General features: G+C 44.2%; 1 protein-coding gene across 1 annotated transcript in view; it reads right to left on the reverse strand.

Moving 5' to 3' along the window:
- Positions 1-21205, reverse strand: part of adarb2 (adenosine deaminase RNA specific B2 (inactive)) — a 133423-nt gene that overhangs the window by 39952 nt on the left and 72266 nt on the right. The window contains exons 2-3 of the mRNA XM_031584138.2: positions 7655-7744; positions 5404-6452 (exon numbers count right to left, since the gene is read on the reverse strand). Coding sequence (XP_031439998.1) covers positions 5404-6452; positions 7655-7744 — 1139 coding nt within the window. The remainder of the gene's footprint in view (positions 1-5403; positions 6453-7654; positions 7745-21205) is intronic.

A 21205-nucleotide genomic window follows, 5' to 3' on the forward strand; every position in this document is an offset into this window, starting at 1 on the left:
CCCTAGGTACTCTCTGCTCCACACCCCTCCTTTCTAATACCCTGCCCTAGTTGTGATTCTGCACCTCACTGCCATTTCCTTATTCCCATCATCGCTTATCCAAGGTCAGGAGGACGGCAGGGTTATGATGATTGTGCTGCCCTTGTTGGTGGCGTGGCCTGGTGACCTCCACTGCGTCCTTCAGATGTTTGTGAGCCCCGCCGTCCCCAATGGATTCTGGAAGGCTTTTGCTGTTGACTTGGCAACGGCAAAGATATTTGTCACCGTGCAGGGAGATTAAGTGGCCAATCAACCTCGGAAATGCAAGGGTAATCTTTCCACTCTGTAATGTGGCCAGAGCGCTTACACCAAATCACAATTGGCTCTGTAGACGCTGCAGCATACCCCAGACTTCGAGCACTTCACACGAATGGTTTTAGATGCACAGATATGCACAATCAGGGCCAGAGCGCAGAGTGACGGGGACATTGTAAGCCGATGGAAATGATGAATAGTGCATTTAAATGACCATTATTTCTCAGAATGATATAAATATGAACAATGCCAAATACAGTAGTGTCCATCTCCGTATCTACAGTATCTCCATATTTGTACACACGCGTGTATGCATGTTTGTACACACGTGTGTATGCATGTTTGTACACACGTGTGTATGCGTGTTTGCATGTGGATGTCATTATGTTGAGGTGTGAGCACCATGCAAAGGTGTTTGAATGCAGGTTCAGTTTTTCATTTCCAGTGGTGCAAAGGATGTGGGTAGCCTCAGTGTTATTGTGGGAGGCAGCCTGGGGCAACTCCCAGTGCCACTGCTGCCCCTCCTGAGAGTGTTCTAGCCCTGCCTGAACCCCCCCCCCCCCAGTGGAGGCCCTGCCCTGCGTGTCCTTCTACACCTCAATAAAGGTGACCCAGTAAAGGTTTGCATCTATCTCTCTTTCTTTTTTTTTTATTTCTACATTCCTTTACTCCTTCCTCATCTGGCTGGATAACATGACACATAAAACAATCATCACCTGTCAGAAGACAGCGTGCAGCCTACAATGAGCTCAACTTGAGAAAATACAGAAATCGAAAGAAAACAAAACAAACCTCAAATGACAATAAATGAATGAAATTACATTAAATTTGCAATAATATAGAACTATATAGTGAGGGGGGTCATAAAAAGGCCAGGGGCAGGTCCGGCACAAAGGCTGGAGAGATCAGGGCCTTGATAACGGCAGAAAGCCACTGGCAGACTGGGAAAAACAGTGGCATGAGAGCCTCTGGGCTCCGACTGGCACAAACCCCACCCTGGTCTCACATCTCAAAGCCATAGGGCAGTAGTCAACTCCACAGCAACAGCAACACAGAGCCACACACACACATACACACACAAATACACACACACAAATACACACACACACAATACACACACACACAATACATACACACTGAGGCTCACATTTGTCTATACACATGCTTATTTCTGAGCACAACTCCTACTAACACACGGCCACAGAGAAACAGATATTGGACACACGTTTAAAAACCCATACCAGATGATTTCCTGTAGCATCAGGGGGAACTTTTGTGTTTGATATGAGTGTGTGAATGTGTGTGTGTGAACGTGTGTCTCTCTCTCTGTCTCGCTCGCTCTGTGTGTGTGTGTGTGTCTCTCTCTCTCTCTGTCTCTCTCTCTGTGTGTGTCTCTCTCTCTCTCTCTCTCTCTCTTACTATGTGTGTGTGTTTGAATGTGTGTGTGTGAATGTGTGTGTATGTGTGTCTCTCTCTCTCTCTCTCTCTCTCTCTCTCTCTATCTATGTGTGTGTGTGTGTGTGTGTCCTTCACCACTTCAAAAATGACTCGACAGCAGACGCCGCAGTCTGACTTTCAAGAATTTCCACAAGCGAGCGCTTTTCTGGAACTAAAGCGGTGAGGCAAATCCTCCTCAAATCCCTTTAAACAGCGTGGCGGAAGGGGAGAGAAAGAGAAGTTTCTCCCAGGCAGACACAAGCAGGTTGTTGGGTTGATGTTGTTCAGAGGGAAGGACAACATTTGGTCTGTCTGCTCCCCTTAGGCGAGAGGGGAATGTTAATATGACATTGGGCGTGAGATAGCGCACTCTGCAGAGCAGCGCACACACTCTCTGTAGGATCAATCCTCCAGGGCTGCACTGTGCCCACATCCTCAGGCCCAGCAGCCCGCAGCCAGAGAGCACAGGAAACATGGCCGCTAGTTTGGATGAGGTGTGAGGTGGAGGATTATTTCCACAATGGTAATGTTACAAAAGGGGGAATGCATATATACTTGCTATATCTCCATTGTTGCTTCTGGTTAACCAGGTAACAAATAGGACACATGGTAATAAAAACAATTCAACCTCAATAAATAAATGAAAAGGAATGTGTATGTTTGTTTACAGGCTGTATTAGAGATGAAGTGGGATTCCTACCACTGGATACACTTTGCCTTTGCACTCTTTAAGCAGAAAGTTGCTCCTACTTTCTTTTTGGCACAAGTGACACAGTGAGACTCCTCTCAGTGAGACCCCTCTGAGTCACACTAACAAGTGCATCATCAAATCCTCTTGGAGGAGAAGGCAGACTTGGGTGTGCTGATCAGTGCATCATTTAGTCAATCATTGGCTGAATGATGATAAAAACTGACTTCTTTGGGCCACAGTTGAGTAAAGCACTCCCTGATCACAAGATACACTGCTTCAGATAGTATTCAGACCCCTTCACTTTTTTCAGATTTTGTTATATTGCAGCCTTAGGCTAAAATTGTTCACATTTATTTTTTTCCCTCATCAATCTGCACTGAATAATGACAAATCTTTGCAGATGTATTAAAAAGGAAAAACTCAAATATCACATTGACATAAGTATTCAGACCCTTGACTCAGTACTTAGTTGAAGCACTTTTGGCAGTGATTACAGCCTCAGGTCTTCTAGGGTACAAACTTTGCACACCTGAATTTGGGGATTTTCTGCCACTGTTCTCTGCAGATCCTCTCCAGCTCTGTCAGGTTGGATGGGGAAGGTCGGTGGACAGCCATGTTCAGGTCTCTCCAGAGATGCTGGATTGGGTTCAGGTCAGGCTCTGGCCACTCAAGGACATTCACAGAGTGGTTTGCCACTCCTGCTTTGGCTGTGTGCTTAGGGTCATTGTCCTGTTGGAAGGTGAACATTTGGCCCAGTCTGAGGAACTGAGCGCTTCGGACCAGATCCAGGTTGGCGTGAGGTCATCTCTCTCTCCCAGCCCTAGTCTCTCTCTCCCAGCCACCTTCTGTCTAGTCTTCACTGGCCTGTCAATCAAAGGCTAGAAAAGCCCCAAAATAAAACTAAAAAAAAAAAAGAAAAAAAGAATTGAGCCAATAATTGTCCAAACAGTTTAAGTCTGGTTTCTCCCAGTTGTTGAGTCCCTAAGGTGCTTTTTCACAAAGTCCAAATGGGCTTTCCTGTGTCTTTCACTGAGGAGAGGCTTCTGTCTGGACACTCTGCCATGAAGCCCAGATCAGTGGAGAGTTGCAGTGATGGTGTCCTTCTGGAAGTTTCTCCCATCTCCACACAGGATCTCTGGAGCTCAGCCAGAGTGACCACCTCTCCTTACCAAGGCCCTTCTCCCCCGATTGCTCAGTTTGGCCAGGCGTCCAGCTCTAAGAAGTTCTGGTTGTTCCAAACTTCTTTCATTTAAGAATTATGGAGGCCACTGTGCTCTTGGGAACCTTCAGAATTTTATATTATATATCATATTATAATATCTTTATATGCACTGCATATGTCAGCTGTGAGACATATAGACAGGTGTGTGCCTTTCTAAATCATGCTAAATCAATGGAATTTACCACAGGTGGACTCCAAACAATGTGTAGATAGATAGATAGATAGATGGATACTTTATTAATCCCGAGGGAAATTTAGGTATGTGTAGAAACATCTCAAAGATGATCAAGAGAAATGGGAGGCACCCAAGCTAAATTTCAAGTGTCATAGCGGAGGGTCTGAACACTTATGTCAATGTGATAATTCAGTTTTTCCTTTTTAATTCATTTGCAATTTTTTTTCAAAATGATGTTCCTGCTTTGTCATTATGGGGTATTGAGTGCAGATTGATGAGGGCAAAACTATTTATGTAAACGATTTGAGTACAAGGCTGACACAGTGAAAAAGTGAAGGGGTCTGAATACTTTCTGAATGCACTTACTGAATGCACTTTCTGAATGCAAGTGTAGAATGCCATTTCCAAGTGAATTGTGTAGTAGCAACATTGTAGTTATGAGATCAGCACTATCTTACATCAACATAATGATACAAATGTTTTCAATCTATATTGTGATCTTATAGAGAGATATTGAGAGGTATAGAGGTATGTTGGCTTTATATTAATATTTCCTACATTTTCCTCGGGATAAATAAAGTATCCATCCATCTATCTATCTATCTATCTATCTATCTATCTATCTATCCATTGATTTAGATATGACTGACTTTACTATGGATAAAGGAAAACTCTAAATACGCCCCATAATTTCATCATATAAATGACATTGTGTCTGCATTAAAACAGTTGTTGTAATTTCATCATATAAATGACATTGTGTCTGCATTAACACAGTTGTGACATTGGGTTTCTGAACCTTCACAAAAAGTGCCACTTTGCAGTTCCAAAAAAATCCATTTCCCTACTCCGATTGCCATTTACATATTTGACTAAGTAAGGGGAATGGGTTAGTATGTTTGTCGATTTGCCTTTCGCCTTTCTATCTCCTTTGGGCAACAGATTAAATGAATGTTTATAGACACTGTGATTCCACACATGAGGAAACAAGAGATTGCGCAAAATTACAATACTTTTGCAATTATAGCTCTATAAACACGGAGGATGGGAAAAAAAACCTAATTTCAGGCGTATGGCTGTTTTCTCCTAAGTCAACGACACAAGGGCGATAATTTGGTTCATTTGCAACCTTTTCCATCTGAATAGATCAGTGAGCAGATACTGTTTACCCCTGGCCTCACCAATCCAAAATGTACACAGACAGGCACATGCACACGCACACGCACACACACACACACACACACACACACACACACACACACACACACACACACACACACACACACACACACACACACACACACACAAACACACTCACATACTAAATTCGCCACGCTTTGTCCTAAGTGAATGCTCTGCTTACACAATTCCCCCACCCTGAAATCCACTCTCTTCCCAGCCCTGCTCTGCCCATCGTCTGCCACTGCCATAATCCCCCTACCCTACCCTGCCCATCCACCCCACAGCTACATCTCCACCCTCTTAATTAAGTCCCAGCATTCCCTGCTGCTCCAGCTATTATGTCCGACCAGAAGGACAGAGGGGAGGAGTATGGCTGCCAGCAACCAAGCTGGCATCTCTCACCTGGGGCAAATGAGGGCACTTATTCCTGCTGGGCTGGATGCCCGCTCTCCCCTCAGGTGCCAGCCTGATGTTGAAGAGTGCCTGCAGGGCACAGCGAGCCGCCTGGTTCTTGGCCAGCTTCTTGCTGCGTCCGCAGCCCTCGAACACGCGGCCGTCCACGCGCAGCGCCATGACAAAGCTGCCGCCCGGGCTGTTGCGCGTGCGCCCCCGTGACAACGCCTCCGTCCGCTCGGCCAGGCAGGCGTAGCGCAGGCCCGGCCTCAGCTCCCCCAGCAGCGCCACCGGGCTCTTCTGCAGGTCCACGGCTGGAGACAGGCACGGCCTGAAGCGCTGCCTGGCCTGGGCCATGAGGTCAAGCGTGTGGCGGAGCAGCCGGCCATGCCTTTGCAGGGCCCCGGAGAACAGCTCGCTCTCAGTCCCCGACCGACACAGCGTGATGCCGTCACCAGGCACAACGGCGTGGCTGGACGGGGAGGAAGAGGAAGATGAGGTGATGGCTGCCGCCGGCTCAAACCCTCGGAAAAGAGGGTCAGGGCAGTCTGTAGTCTGGTCGGAGGTAAAGTCTGTGGGTGAGCTGCTCAGGCCGCCCATGGCGGAGTGGGCCTGAGGGGCGTTGGGGAACTGCACAAAGGAGCGCAGCGCCATCTCAGCAGCTCGCATCTTGGCTTGCTTCTTGGTGGGGCCCGTGCCCTCGAAGCTCAGGCCATTCACCTCCACCGCGATGGCAAAGAGTGGCGCGTGCACCGGGCCCGTTTGCGACACCAGGCGGTACTGCAGACCCGGCCGCAGCTCATTGAGCTGGACCAACGCATTCTTGGGGGAGTCTGCCCACGAGCACGTGCCTCTGAGGGGGAAGACGGGCCGCGGGCGACACAGACGGCCGTGGTTCTCCTCCTCCAGGGGCCGTTTCCTCTTCAGCCCAGAGGGGCCACCTCTGGAGGGCCGACGCTCTGTCTGGAACAGTGAGGACTGCCGCTCAGAGGAGCCGATGACACGATCCTCTAGGTTGCCCACATTTCGGTTCTCCTTGACTTCAGCACTGCTTGTGCCTGTTAAGATGGAAATAGACAAGAAATGCAATTATAAATAATAGAATAAAAATACATTTGTTATCTCTTGGGTCTGAGTGTTGGACTGGTCTGTGAATATGCAGATGACCTCAGACATCAATCTGCTCAGCACACAAGTATATCTGTGTCTGTGTCTCTTTTTACTGAGACCTGTAATCTCTTTCATAATATGCTCAGTGCAAATCCAGTCAGTAGATTCACAATGATATGGTAATGAAAAACAGATCCACCATCAGCTGCAGCATCTCCCAAAGTTCATGCTAAGAAAGGCCATCTTATTTAAGTGTTTTAAAAATCTGAGTACAAATCCTCTCAAATGGGACATTATCTGGCAAATCGCTCAGTAATCTGCTACAAAATTGGCTTGGAGTCCTTGGCTGAGAGTGGGTGTGATTTCTTCCCTGTATTCAATGCAAAGCAGCAATCCCTGCTGTAATGGGGGGATATTGGCAAGGCTTATGGGTGCTGCGAGGCGAAGAGAAAACTAGAGTTTTGCGCCTGCTGTTGGGCATGACCCCAGACAGCTACACGGGCACTGAGCCCCGTCACTCTAAGGGGAGGAAAATAGTGGGGCAATTGGGGTCATGAAAATGGCGCACTTATCAGGAACAAATGTGAGCGCTCAGGGGGCAATGCATGGATGTTCACAGCTTGACAGAAATCATGTGGGCAAAGGGTTAATGCATAAAGCACTAAGGTTAGCACTATCCACCATTACTGGTGTTTTTAATTTCACTTCAAGGGAGCCATTATGTGTGAGAGTATTGATTTTTTTTGGTGCTATTTTAAGAGAGAGAAACTAAGGTAAAAGATGTAAGTTAATCACTCCCTCAGTCACTGACTTAAGCACCGAGGTTTCCTGAGGAAAAGACTCAGCGCTCTCCGGTAGAAATGACATGTCTCCTCTCAGAACATCTTCACCTGATGAGGATCTCTTTCTGACGCTGCACATTAAAGTGACTGGAGAACTGTTACTGGTGTTCTAGTGGCATGCATGCAGTTACAGTGTGTTTGCTTCGACTGTGAAAGGGAACTCTTCAGCTGGTTTGGATCTGGAGGCCTTGTGTGGTCAGTGTACCATTCACACAGTCTCTTGACTTACTGAGATTGGACCATTCACACAGTCTCTTGACTTACTTAGATTGTCCTCCGTGTAGCATTCACACAGTCTCTTGACTTACTTAGATTGTCCTCGTCCTCCGTGCTGGTAGTCCCTGGGCTCATGTACTTGAAGGGAGCGATCAATGCAGACAGCATGCTGCCAACTCGCTCTGAAACACATTAACACAGACACACACTAGTGTTAGGGTGAGCATGCTGCCAACTCGCTCTGAAACACATTAACACAGACAAACACTAGTGTTAGGGAGAGCATGCAGCAAACCCCAGTGGGAGATTGGGTGCAGATGCAAGCTCGTTTTGACATTCTGAGGTGGCACATCTCTGAGGAGACCAGGCTGGGCATCAGAGGTATGCAAATGAAACGTGATTCCAACCCTATTCTTCCTGGGCTATAACACCACAGATGCATTCAGAATCAGTGTTATGATGTTACCATTGAAGGCAGAGTAGTAATCATACAATGTATTAAATAGAAATAGGCTTGGTAGGCACGTCTTGCACGTCTTGTTGTGTATATCTATGGTGCAAAGCCTTCGTCAAAATCCAGATTTAGTAAGGGACTAACCAAGTTTCCCTTTGCTTGACTGAGGCAAATAATTGTCTGCTCTAAATAAGACAAAGAGGTTTAAGCCAAAATATTAAGTTGTATAGCACACATTGTAGAATGAATACACCAGGGTTTATAGATCAATGTCTTTAAAATAATTAAGCTTGCACATTAATAAAAAATTGAACACCAACTTGCTGTTGAGGAGGATATATTCTCATTCATTCAGGAGTTTCTAGTAGGTATGTGACGTATGCCAGAGTGTGTTTGTGTGTGTGCACGTGTCTGATGTTTACAGCACATTCCTCTATTAGGGCCCTGGCTCAATTGGACTGAGACTAGGCTGACGAGCAGCCCCAGTAATTACATCCTTCCCATCCTGGCCATCATTTAATGATCAATACTGGTAATGTGCTTTGAGAGCGAAAAGAGCGAGAGAATGACTGAGAATAAAGGAGAGAAGAAAGAGCAGGACAAACAGAGGTGAAGACGGTGTGGAGGGTATCTATGGACTGATGGGCACACAATAGCACGCGTTGACCTGAAGCACTGAGCAACAGGAAGCACATGCATTCAGACCTGCACACCAGGGTGGGGAGAAGGGTACGGACCAACCTCCAGGCAGGGCCAGATGGCCTGGAGTCCAACCATGATTCAGAATAATTTAGAACACATGGACTAAAGATAGAACATTTGAGAACAACAAATATAAATAAATAAAAGCGAACAACTATTTACATTTGACCTAATTGTGTGATTAGCAGCCCTTGACTGCAGCTGTTCACTGACAACTAACTGATTTGCTAAAAACGCACAAACTTCTGTTGGCATATTTCAGAGTATACAGTCTCACAATAACTTCCCCCACAAAAAAGCCATGAACACATAAGTAATTAAGAAACAGTTGTGGACCAAATGTATCACATGCTGAAAAGAATGACACCTGAGGTGCAACAACTCATTTGTAGTATGACTCCTACTCCATCGGTCTGTCTCTGGGTGTTTTCACCCCTGATAGTCAGTTCATTATTTTGTTACATTGTATGCATTTGATCTGGTTAGTTTGGATTTCATATTGTAATGTTACGAGTGCACTAAAGAGCTGACATCATAACCTACGTGGGCTGTGTCTCCCAATACTTGTCATTAATTGGTTTGTAGACGGACTATAAAGGTCATCATGAAAAGGAAAACTGTCCTTCACATTTGTCGATGCACCGCTTGTTCTGATGGCATCGCACATCTTTACTGCTACTGCATTGCTTTCTTCTCAGATTTTCTCTTTCTCATCCACTAAGAAAATAAGTTATAAGTTTAGGCAGTTTTTTTTAGTAGACTTTTGATTTTTCGTCAGATCAAATTCCAATGAAAGCCTTCGTCTCATGTGCTACTGTGGCTCATTTTGACTTCTCTTCCGGTTCTTTTGTCTTCTTCTATTGTCTAATGGGTGGCAATAGCCTGCCTTAACTTCCTGTAATTGGTTTGAAAGTCTGAACCATCCAAAAAGTGTGTATGGGGGGGTGTTAAAGCCACACCATCAGCCTGATAACACAGCATTGGAGAACTGCAGGTCCACATGCACTTGGAGAGCATAATCATTGGGATTGATTTTGAGAGTCGGTGCACATCTCTAAAAGATCAGCCTGAGACAGATACCCAGATAAGCAACTGCTGACTGAGAAAAGACCATTGTTGGCCCAAGAAGGCATTTAAACACGAGGGTCCAGGACATGTGTGGAAAGGTAGAGTAACCCATGTTAGCAATAATGCTAAATCTAAATGGAACCCACCTATCAGTCAACCTTAAGAAATCCTCCCACTGCTATAAGAACGTGACCAAGCCAAGGCAGTGGGGATTTTGACAACTTGTAATGTGTTGAGTGAGATAAGAGCCAGAAATCCAATTATTTTTTTCTGTCCAGACATGGTCAGTGTGTGTGAGTGTGTGTGTGTGTGTGTGTGTGTGTGTCTGTGTGTGTGTGTGTGTGTGTGTGTGTGTGTGTGTGTGCGCACGCATGCGTATGTTAGAAGCAGAGTGAGAGACTGAGCTTAGTTCCTATAAAAAGTGAGTTGAATTTCTAGGTCACATAGTGCAACAAGTTGAATTGAATGTCTGTCTGTAAAGAGTGAATCAATCTTTCCTGTCTTCAACTTTCTTTGTTTGACACTGGTCACATTTTTTGTCAGCTGGTGAACTCAGACCGCTTTGATAGCATACAGAAGTAAACCCTACCATGTATTATGAGTAGGCTGAATGTTAGCATACAGAAGTAAACCCTACCATGTATTATGAGTAGGCTGAATGTTAGCATACAGAAGTAAACCCTACCATGTATTATGAGTAGGCTGAATGTTGGCATACAGAAGTAAACCCTACCATGTATTATGAGTAGGCTGAATGTTAGCATACAAAAGTAAACCCTACCATGTATTATGAGTAGGCTGAATGTTGGCATACAGAAGTAAACCCTACCATGTATTATGAGTAGGCTGAATGTTAGCGCTCCAAAAGCCAAGCCCTGCAATAACCTCACTACTGTGGCTATTACACATCAAATAAGTATCAGGATTATGTTTATACAAACTTTTTTTTGTCCAGTACATCAAGATTGGGTTGGATTTTGCTTGCTTGAGCACGAACTACAACAGAGTTTGGACATGATTACAAGTCCCAGAGTAATTTAAAACCACTGCAATATTAATAGCCATTGATTGTTGCCCAAGGTGTCGAGCCAAAGAACAATCTGAGCTGAGATTTCTCCTGCTGGATCCTTTGTTAGAGACACAGTGACAGGCAGCAGGCCATACAAAACAAAGCTCAGTAAACTGGCAGACAACAGCAGTGGAGCTGAATGCGCTCTGTCACTGTGTTATAGAGAGGTGGTGGGGGGGTTACAGCACCTTGACTTCCTGTCCGAGTCACTCACTCAGGCAGAGAAAGAAAGCCTATTGGATCTAACAAATGTGAAAGCGCTGCTTTTTGAGTTGGCTAAACCAATCTGCAGCACCTCGCCCTGGTGTCTGAAACAGGCTCATTCACTCGACAGAACAAAAGGGGGAGAAGAAAGAGCAGGTTAAGGGCCCAGGCTCAGTCTGATGGCAGCTGTATTGTATAGGGAGATGTAGAGGGGATAAGAGTTTCCTGCTCCTTGGCAGTCGCTGAGGGAAAGGTAATGAGCCCAGTCCCGTCACCTCACGGCTGCTCCATGTCCCCAACACAGCAGCTGGGCGCGGCCCGGGACCCCACTCACACAGACCCCCTCCTTGCACATATCGCTGGCAGCTGAGAAGCTGTCAGCCTAAATGCATGCCTAGACCTCCAGCACACCGATGCCAAGAAACAGCATGCGCATGAAACAAGTACTCATCTAAACCAGTGAAAAGGGTCATATTATAGAAGGGTAGGTTTGTTACATGAAACAAGTACTCATCTAAACCAGTGAAAAGGGTCATATTATAGAAGGGTAGGTTTGTTACATGAAACAAGTACTCATCTAAACCAGTGAAAAGGGTCATATTATAGAAGGGTAGGTTTGTTACATGAAACAAGTACTCATCTAAACCAGTGAAAAGCGTCATATTATAGAAGGGTAGGTTTGTTACATGAAACAAGTACTCATCTAAACCAGTGAAAAGGGTCATATTATAGAAGGGTAGGTTTGTTACATGAAACAAGTACTCATCTAAACCAGTGAAAAGCGTCATATTATAGAAGGGGTAGGCTTGTTACACACACTCCTCTTTCTCATCATGACTTTTCTAAAAGTGTCTGTCTTTTTCCAGCTCCTCTCACTGACAGGGGTGAGATCCCGTATACGGAGCCAGCATGGCACAGTATTTATGTTTTAATAGGGGGTGAGGGTGGTGGTTGGGCAGAGCAGACGGGTGGATATTTAGCACCTGATTAGCGGGACAGAGGACAGAGAGAGATGCACCATCTGCTTCACATGTGTTTCCCTCGCTCACTGCCAAGGACAGGGGGTGGCGGCAGGGTAGAAGAGGAGCAGGCGCGCGTGGGCATAGGTCCTAATCTCACACTCCCACACAGTCCGTGCGGCTGCTGCCCGTTCTGGGCGTCCAGAGAAGCGTCCATTCGATTGGTGCGGGCCTGAGGCATGATTGAATTAGCCTAATGGAATCACAGCCATGTGCCGGGGCCCACTCACAGCCCTTTCGCCTAACTAACAGTAAACGCCGGGGCGGTGTGCTCTTGTCCGTGCAGTCTGGGGTGAAAGTCAGTCCGCTAGTCATTATGAATGCCATTACTGCCCCACGCTCCTCAGTGAGTGTCCACTTCAATTAGATGAACAAATGGACGCCCCCAGTCACAAAAAACTTTGAAAGACATTATGACTGATAGGAGATTAATACAAGAAATAAAATGAGGCATATGAGCCACTGCGGCATGTGCATCATAAAGCGCTGGCAGTGCCGCGGGGAGGAAGAGGTGGGGAGAGAAGAGGAGAGGCCCAGAGGTAGCGTGTGTGGGTGTTAATGACTAAAGGGCTGAGTGGATTGATATGGCGCTCGTAATGAACTCGAGAGGCCACTCCACTGCTGACCTGCTTGTCAAGGGTCTGAAAAATGCTCAGACCTCCAACATAGAAACGCTCAGATCTCCAAGCAAGAGTGTAGGGAGAGAAGCTCAGCAATGCTGAGCAATGTTCTATTCTTCTCTAATTATTATGCTCTGAGTGGTTCCTGTTCTGGCTTAAGAGGCTCCATGAAATGAAGTACTCTCACAGATACACATTAATGTGCCAGTGAAGGCAAGGAAGAGTTGAGGCCAACTCAAATAACTTGCTGGTGTGATCTGAAGTGCTTTCACAGGAAAAAGGTGCTGAGGAAAGCTTTCATCTGGCACACCCAAAAAGCTTTCCATTGTCCCTGTGTTCTGATTTGCTCTGTGGCATGACAGTAGTGTAGAAAATAGATACATGTGGCATCATGTGTTTCTACTTTTCTCATGAGCGGCAACTTTTTTCACTCTGGTTTCTCCCAGAAACCAAAATAACAATTTCCTCTAGAATGTGCAAGTGCACACAGAGTGAAAGACAGAGATATATAGATAGATATATACACAGAAACAGAGAACAAGAGGCAGTGTGAGGGAGTGTGAGAGAGAGAAGGTGAGAGAAAGTAGAGAGAAAAAGAAATAAAGAAATAAAGAAGAAAGAAGGAGAAATAGAGAGACAGACTGGAGAGATATGTACCAACACAAAGTGCCCAAATAATTCAGAAAGGATTTAGGATTCTGGATTCTCTGCCATAAATTCAGTATCAATATCATCAAAACCACTCAGCTCGTTTCCCTTCCTCTCCAAAGTGGTGTCTGATTAAGTCTACAGATTGGGATTGGTTGGTGTCTGTAACATTCTTTTCACTTTATTTTATTTCTTCTCCCTCTTAGAATACCCTGAATATTCATGGAGGCTGTCATCCACAAGAATAGGAGTACACAAACTAGCTAAAAGCAGATATGCCCAAGGAGGTGTAATGCTGTCAACTGGATAACAAACACTTTGGTACATCCAGACTGGGAAGAGAAACACATGTGGCGTCACTTCAATGCAAGTAGCTGCCCAAGGCCATATTATAACACATAATACAACAGTAATAACAAACTTTTTAAAACAGAAAGTCAAGGAAATATGTATTTATTTTCCTCAAGCTGTTCAAAATTATCGAATGCATCATAACAATAAAGTTAAAGCTACAAGGATCCATTCCAGTTTATGTGCATGTGCTACATTTTAGCTAAACTAATTTAGGATTTTTCCTCAGGAGTTTTGGGAAAGTTTTGTTCCTCTTTCTCTCTCTCACACGCACACGCACGCACACGCGCACACGCACACGCACACGCACACACACGCGCACGCACACGAGCAATGAGGGCACCAGGACAAGACCAAACCGCCTGCCCTCACACACATTGGCCTTCTCATCTAAAGGTGTCAGTGAGTCATTCAACACATTTCAGGAAAGGGAAATTGATTGGGTGCCTCTTCAAACTTTCTCTCTCGCTCTCTCTGGGTGTGTTTGTGTGTGTGTGTGTGTGTCTGTGTGTGTGTGTGTGTGTGTGTGTGTGTGTGTGTGTGTGTAAGTGTGTGTCTGAGTGAGTGAATGAGTCAGTGAGTCAGTGAGTGAGTGAGTGAGTCAGTGAGTCAACCCATGCAAACTTCTGTTATCTACACCAAAGGAAAATAGTTGGGCAATATAGTCCAGATCAAGATAGACTAACGGGGCAGTGCCCTTCATTCAATATTTCAAATAAAATGTCTACAATTATACTTTTGATCATTATGGGGTCAGAGGGCATTTTCAATATCTACTCTTAGTAACAGTAAAACTTCAAAATGTCTTGGAATTCAATAGAATAGATTTCAAAGAAGAAAACAAAGACTACAATAAAAAAATTAATGAAATTGAGCTACTGGCTTTACCAAAATGTTGTTGCATCACAATAAGATGTTAGTAAATAATTTTAACTCTAATTCTATCTCTAACAAGACAATATTCTGTAGCCTACACAATTTAAGATCCGTGCACACGTTTAATACATTTTAGATTTAACCCTCCTATTATGTTTGGGGTCAATTTGACCCCATTCAATGTTTAACGTCTCTAAATAAATGTTTGACATCATTTTTTTTGCTTCATATTTAATGACTTTTCCTAATTTAATGGGGACAACTGGGTAAAGACAAAATTAACATGATGATATGTTTTCAATGTCCTGTACAAATACCTTACGCATAGGTGTTGTTTGGGGTCAATTTGACCCCAGGCTGTTTTAATTGTATAAAATATACAAGAAATATCAACTTTTTTCATCACATTGTTACTTTTCTTGATAAAAGAAATAGTGTTTTACTCCAAATGTTATAGATAGCAACAATATGTACTTAGAAATAATATGAAGCCATAAAAACACCAGAAGGATATCTCTTTCCAATTTTAGGTCAATCAGTGAGATTTTATGGGGATCTGCATATTTCTCCATAGTCGCGTAACATGTATTCTGGATGTATAAAGAGGGTGGGTGGGGGTATTGTTTTATTTTTAAGGGCTATTTAGGTAGTCAACAAACAAACCTAAAGTACCTGACACAAAAACTTGGGTAAAAAAAAATTATTATAATAATTTTTTGGAGGTTTAAATTGCTGGGGTCAAATTTTTTTAAGTTACAAGTACAGAGTAGGTGATGCAGAACAATTTTGTTTTAGATAGCTCACGTTTGAAGGCATAACTTGAAGTTACTGACAGCAATTGCCCAGCTATGCCTGTTGGTAGCTAGTGCTAATAACATTGGCGAATGGCAACTAACTGGTGTAAAAACCAGGCCCAGATAACCTGTTGAGAAAATGGCCGACAAATGTATTGAACCGTCGACTCTGATGTTGTCCAACCTTTGTAAAAAATGCAGAATAGTTTATAAATGCTGCTTTGCATGTCAGTTGATTACAAAGACAGTGAAGAATGTATAAATATATATTAAATGCATTGTGTTTGAAATATAGGTTTGAAAGGTACTGGCCCTTGAGTCCCTCTAGATCTTGACTCTGTTGCTCATTTGTTTGACTTAGATACAGAAATAGCTGATTGCATTGACAGCAGAACAGTTTACATTATAATGACGGGGCAGAGCCATGTCATTTTTATAAAGCTATCCTTTCCAGGAAAATACAATACCAGAAATGGTATTTTGAAAAAGACAACAACAACAACAAAAAACAGTCCTTACTCAGTATTTCTTATGTAACTTGATTCAGTTTATGACGCTTTGATACGCATTATGAATGTATTATGAAGCATTTATTTTAAGGTTTTATAAATGTGCTTTGCACTAATCCTTTAAACAAAGCTGCATAAATGCTGATGTTTCCTGATATAGTGACTTTGCCGCATTTCAGAGGGATTTAGCAGGGCTGAGAGTGAGCAGGGCTGAGAGTGAGCACGGCTGAGAGTGAGCAGGGCTGTGAGTGAGCACGGCTGAGAGTGAGCAGGGCTGAGAGTGAGCACGGCTGTGAGTGAGCAGGGCTGTGAGTGACCAGGGCTGTGAGTGAGCAGGGCTGAGAGTGAGCAGGAGAGTGAGCACGGCTGAGAGTGAGCAGGGCTGAGAGTGAGCAGGGCTGAGAGTGACCAGGGCTGAGAGTGAGCAGGGCTGCGACGCTGTTGGTTATGCTTATGACCAGTGGAGCATCTGGCAGAAGTGATGTTTGCTTTGAATTGACCAGCATCAAGCCACTTGTACCTACTCATCTCCGGCTGGAGACCTTGCATCACTCTGTGTTATCAGCTCCAGACTGCCACCATGTATTCTATTCATCCCTTCTTTTTTATCTCTCTTATCATTCTGCTTTCCTATTCACTCTCTCTATCACTCTTTCCTATTCATTCTCTCTATCACTCTTTCTTCTTTGCAGCCCAGTGACTGCTATTCATCAACATAAATAACATTACCTCTCTTCATGCCCCTATGTAGATCAACAAAGCATCTCCTTCAGAGTGCAGCTCAACCCTTTCTCTTCCTCCTCTCTCCCTCTTCCTCCTCTCTCCATCTATCTCTAGGAGACTGAAAAATGGAAAGGCTTTGAGACATTTTGAAAGTGTGCCGTTATTATATGTGTAATTGGCACGTGTGTTTACTCTACTTTGTTGGGCTGAAATTGCTGCACCGATGGTCTTTGGCAGCACAGATGGGACAGGGACAGTTTTTCATTGCCTGTTCCATATGATGGAGCCCAGCACATCTGGTATGCAGCGAGAAGCATCTTTCCACTAATTTGTTTGTCACTATGTATTGAAGGCACGATCTGTCATCCTGCCATGCTTTGGTAGCGGCGTGATGTCTGAAGACATGGCTAGTCATAAGTTTCCGACGACTGGCCACTGGGGACTCACTTAAACGCAGCCGTCTGACTGCTGAAATGAAAGGTGCTCTGGGGAAAATAAGATAGAAGAGAGAGAGAGAGAGAGAGAGTGACAGAGGGAGAGAGAGAGAGAGAGAGAGAGAGAGAGGAGAAAGAGAGAGAAATGAAAACAGAGCTTCATTGAAGCAGCCCTCTCAGCCATCTTGAATGTGTCCCAGTACAAAACAATAATGTGCCAAATAAAAACCAAACAGATAAATGTGGACACCACCTAAGCAGTGTGAATCCATCATTCATTCAGATCAATTTCATAATGATTTTTCTTAAAAATCCTTCTCCTCCCGTTTCACTCTATTGCTCTCTTATCCTTAACAGTAGTATTTTTTAAATAAGCAAAGACACTATTTCTCTCACTGTGTGGTAGAGTGTTTGTGTGCAAGTAAAAGGGATGGAGTCCTTTAGAGCTTTGTCCTCCATTTTTTTTTTAAATCCCAAAGCAAAATTGCGACAAATGCAAACTGACAGCTCATAATATCACGTTTCCAATTCTGTGCACTGTACTAAGTGTGATTCAGAGTCAATTAAAGAAGTGTTTGATGTTGATACATTGAGACTTTCAAATTAAGCGCGTGAACCCAGCTATTTACTACCGTGTAAGGCAGCGTGCTTTCTTAATCATGCTACACTGTACTTCTAAAGGGAAGAGAATGGGTGGGAGCACCACCATCCACACATGAGCACACACACACACACACACACACACACACACACACACACACACACACACACACACACACACACCCCCACACACACACACACACACACACACACACCATGTACTTATGCAAACACCCACACATAAACACACACAAGTTGATCAAATTATACATTTTTCTGTAGAGTGTTTCCCCCCATTTAACTGGGACAAAAAGGATGGGAAATGAAATAAAATAAAAAAGGACCAGAGAGGGCTGGCTGTTGATGTGAATTTAAATGGTTTTGGCACCGGCACAAAAACATCTATTTCTTTTCCATAAGTCCCACTGCATTTATCAAAAGCCAATCATCTTACAAGTGATGGGAGGGGGGCATTAACATTGTGCAGGGATTAGGTTGTGCGGCACTGGATGCTTTATGGCCGAGCAGAACTCTGGGTGGCAGGGGCAGCTCTCATTTGACACCCTCTTAAAGGGAGTGGAGGTGGAAGCTATTTCTCCTTTTCAGCTGGAACTGTGAGAATTAGGCATTTGAAAAGAAAGCCCTTTGGTGAAATTGGTGCCATTTTCAAAAACAGACCACTAAAAGCCTCCTGGGAGCAGGGACTGATCAACGGGATGGTGCAGTCCAGTGTACACTGCAGAGTGGAAGCCAGTTGTGGATGGATTTGATTTTTATCCTGTTTCTTTCTCACTCCTCCTCTTGCCCCACTCTCACCCACCCATCTCTCACTTCAACCATTATTTCTATCACACATACACACACACGAATGCACACAAACACAACCAGACATCCAGAAACATACAAAATCACATATGTGATTCAATAAACCAACCTGGGTACAGTCAACACGAATAGACATTAAACACACACACACACACACACACACACACACACACACACACACACACACACACACACACACACACACACACACACACACACACACACACACACACACACACACACACACACAGACACACACTCCCACACTCACACTCAGACACACACATACACACACACACACACACACACACACACACACACACACACACACACACACTCTCACTGAATTACACCTCAGTGTTCTCCATCTGTGAGAACCATTCTCATTGGTTGGTTAGTCAATGTTCATAGACCAAATGAGCATAATAAACTGTCCATGGAAGTCAGGCAGAAATAGAGAGAAAGATGATCCATAGATAGAGGAGCTGTTTTCTGATATTGCTGGAGTGCTAGGCCCCTTTGAATTATATAAGCGTTGAGGTTTTGCATGACGACAAGTTAAAAGGCTTTCCCTGTAACTTCTCCTCCAACCTGCAGTGGACCCATGGTTTGATATGTATCACATTTGTTGGGCCACGGTAATGGTACGGTTTCGGTATCTTTATATTTAAGAAAATAAATCTTTAAACAATAAACTATTTATTTTGCATCTAGCCAAATACAAGTTTATATTAAGAAAAATGGCAGCATTTCTGACTAGGCCTGGATTCTGTCTCTACTACAGTGAGGTATCTTTCATTTGCTCTGGAGGTCCAACTATCAGTGGAGAAAGTTAGATTGGCTGTCTGAGTCAATTCGTTTTCAATTTCTTTCTGTGATGTTTCATAGAGCTTTGCTGCTGAAATGTGTGTGTGCGGGGACATGGTAACGCGGCCATTTTTCCATCAGGTGTGACAATCCTGCATCAGTAACCAACGAATAGGGCTGCAAATCTAGTTGTTACTTTCGTTACTCCCCCCGTCGAGGTTTTTGGTGTAGTTTGTTTGTTAGTTTGTCTGTCTGTAACCAGGAAACTACTGGCTCGATTTCCATGAAAGGTGTAGCATGGACCACGGAATAACCTATTCAATTCTGGGGCGGAGCCAACTCATCCCTTCCTCCTGACTTTGGCTAACATTATGAGATGTGGCATTGGGCCTTGGTGGAGGTTTGCTAACATTATGAGATGTGGCATTGGGCCTTGGTGGAGGTTTGCTAACATTATGAGATGTGGCATTGGGCCTTGGTGGAGGTTTGCTAACATTATGAGATGTGGCATTGGGCCTTGGTGGAGGTTTGCTAACATTATGAGATGTGGCATTGGGCCTTGGTGGAGGTTTGCGCTCGCAGAGTGACCTAGTTTCTTTTTTTTTATCTGTCACAAAACAGCGAGAGATTGTTGTGTTTTCGCTAACGAGTGGACTCTCCTTGCTCTACCTGGGAAAGGGTCCAGTGATGGCAACGTCAATGAGACATCATGTTTCCACTGGATTGGCCAACAGTGGCAAAGCAATGCCTGCATACTTTTCTTTGTTGGTTTAGAATCATCTTATCCTCGTTATCGTATTGAATGCTAAATCAAAAATGTTCCCACACAGCGTATTTGGAAGACACAGGCTCCAGAGATGTTCTGTGGATCGGAATGTACAACGTGCATGTAGTCAGCAGCGAAGTAAGCACGTTTTGAAAATGATAAGAAATTGACAGGCGTACAATAATACTGCAGATCTCATGTGCATTGGATTGAACCTCAGGGATAATATACAGTGTACCGTTGCATCCCTAATACACACGTATGCACACAATCACACATCCAGAACCATACAAAATCACATATGTGATTCAATAAACCAACTGGTTGGTTAGTCAATGTTCACAGACCAAACGAGCATAATAAACTGTCCATGGAAGTCAGGCAGAAATAAAGAGAAAGATGAGACATAGATAGAGGAGCTGTTTTCTCATATTGCTGGAGTGCTAGGCCCCTTTGAATTATATAAGCGTTGAGGTTTTGCATGACGACACGTTAAAAGGCTTTCCCTGTAACTCTACTCCAACCTATTCACTGAAGCACTCTTTCTCACCAAGAAAGAAAAAAAATGCTTTTAACTTATTTATTACTTATTTATAACATTCCCTTTTATCTTTGCTTGAGACACAGGTTATGGTTCAGTTGTTCATTTATTTTATATATATTGGTGGAGGGGTGCATTAGGAATTGTAGGGTGCTAATTCCATTCATTCAAGGAGTGAAAGCATTGCCATGCTAATATCTCAACCTGTGATAAAAAAATGCCACCCAATCATCACACAATCAAGCACCACAGATGACTTGTATTTCACTTGCCATCAAAGCAGTGTCGTTTCCAAATGGCCCCAGTGGTAAATATGAACAGGTAAATGGCAGAAGGCTGAAGGGGGCCATTATCAACCCTCATTGGCTGACTTGGTGCAGAGGGGCTCATTTGACGCGCCTTCTCTTTTCTGACGTGCCTCCTCTCCTCTCCTCTCCTCTCCTCTCCTCTGATTTGAAGAGGACCTGATTCATATCAGTGAGACTTGTGTATTGGATCATTTCTGCTTCTGCGCCCCCCCCCCCCCCCCCCCCCCCCTCTCCCCTCTACCTCCTTTGAAGCGCAAACACAAAAATACAAACCACACAGTTATTTTCGGAGGTGCCGGATATCAGACTTTTGTGTTAAGGGGAA

The sequence above is a fragment of the Clupea harengus genome, chromosome 17 (genome assembly GCF_900700415.2).
Source record: "Clupea harengus chromosome 17, Ch_v2.0.2, whole genome shotgun sequence".
In the NCBI taxonomy this organism is placed as follows: domain Eukaryota; kingdom Metazoa; phylum Chordata; class Actinopteri; order Clupeiformes; family Clupeidae; genus Clupea; species Clupea harengus.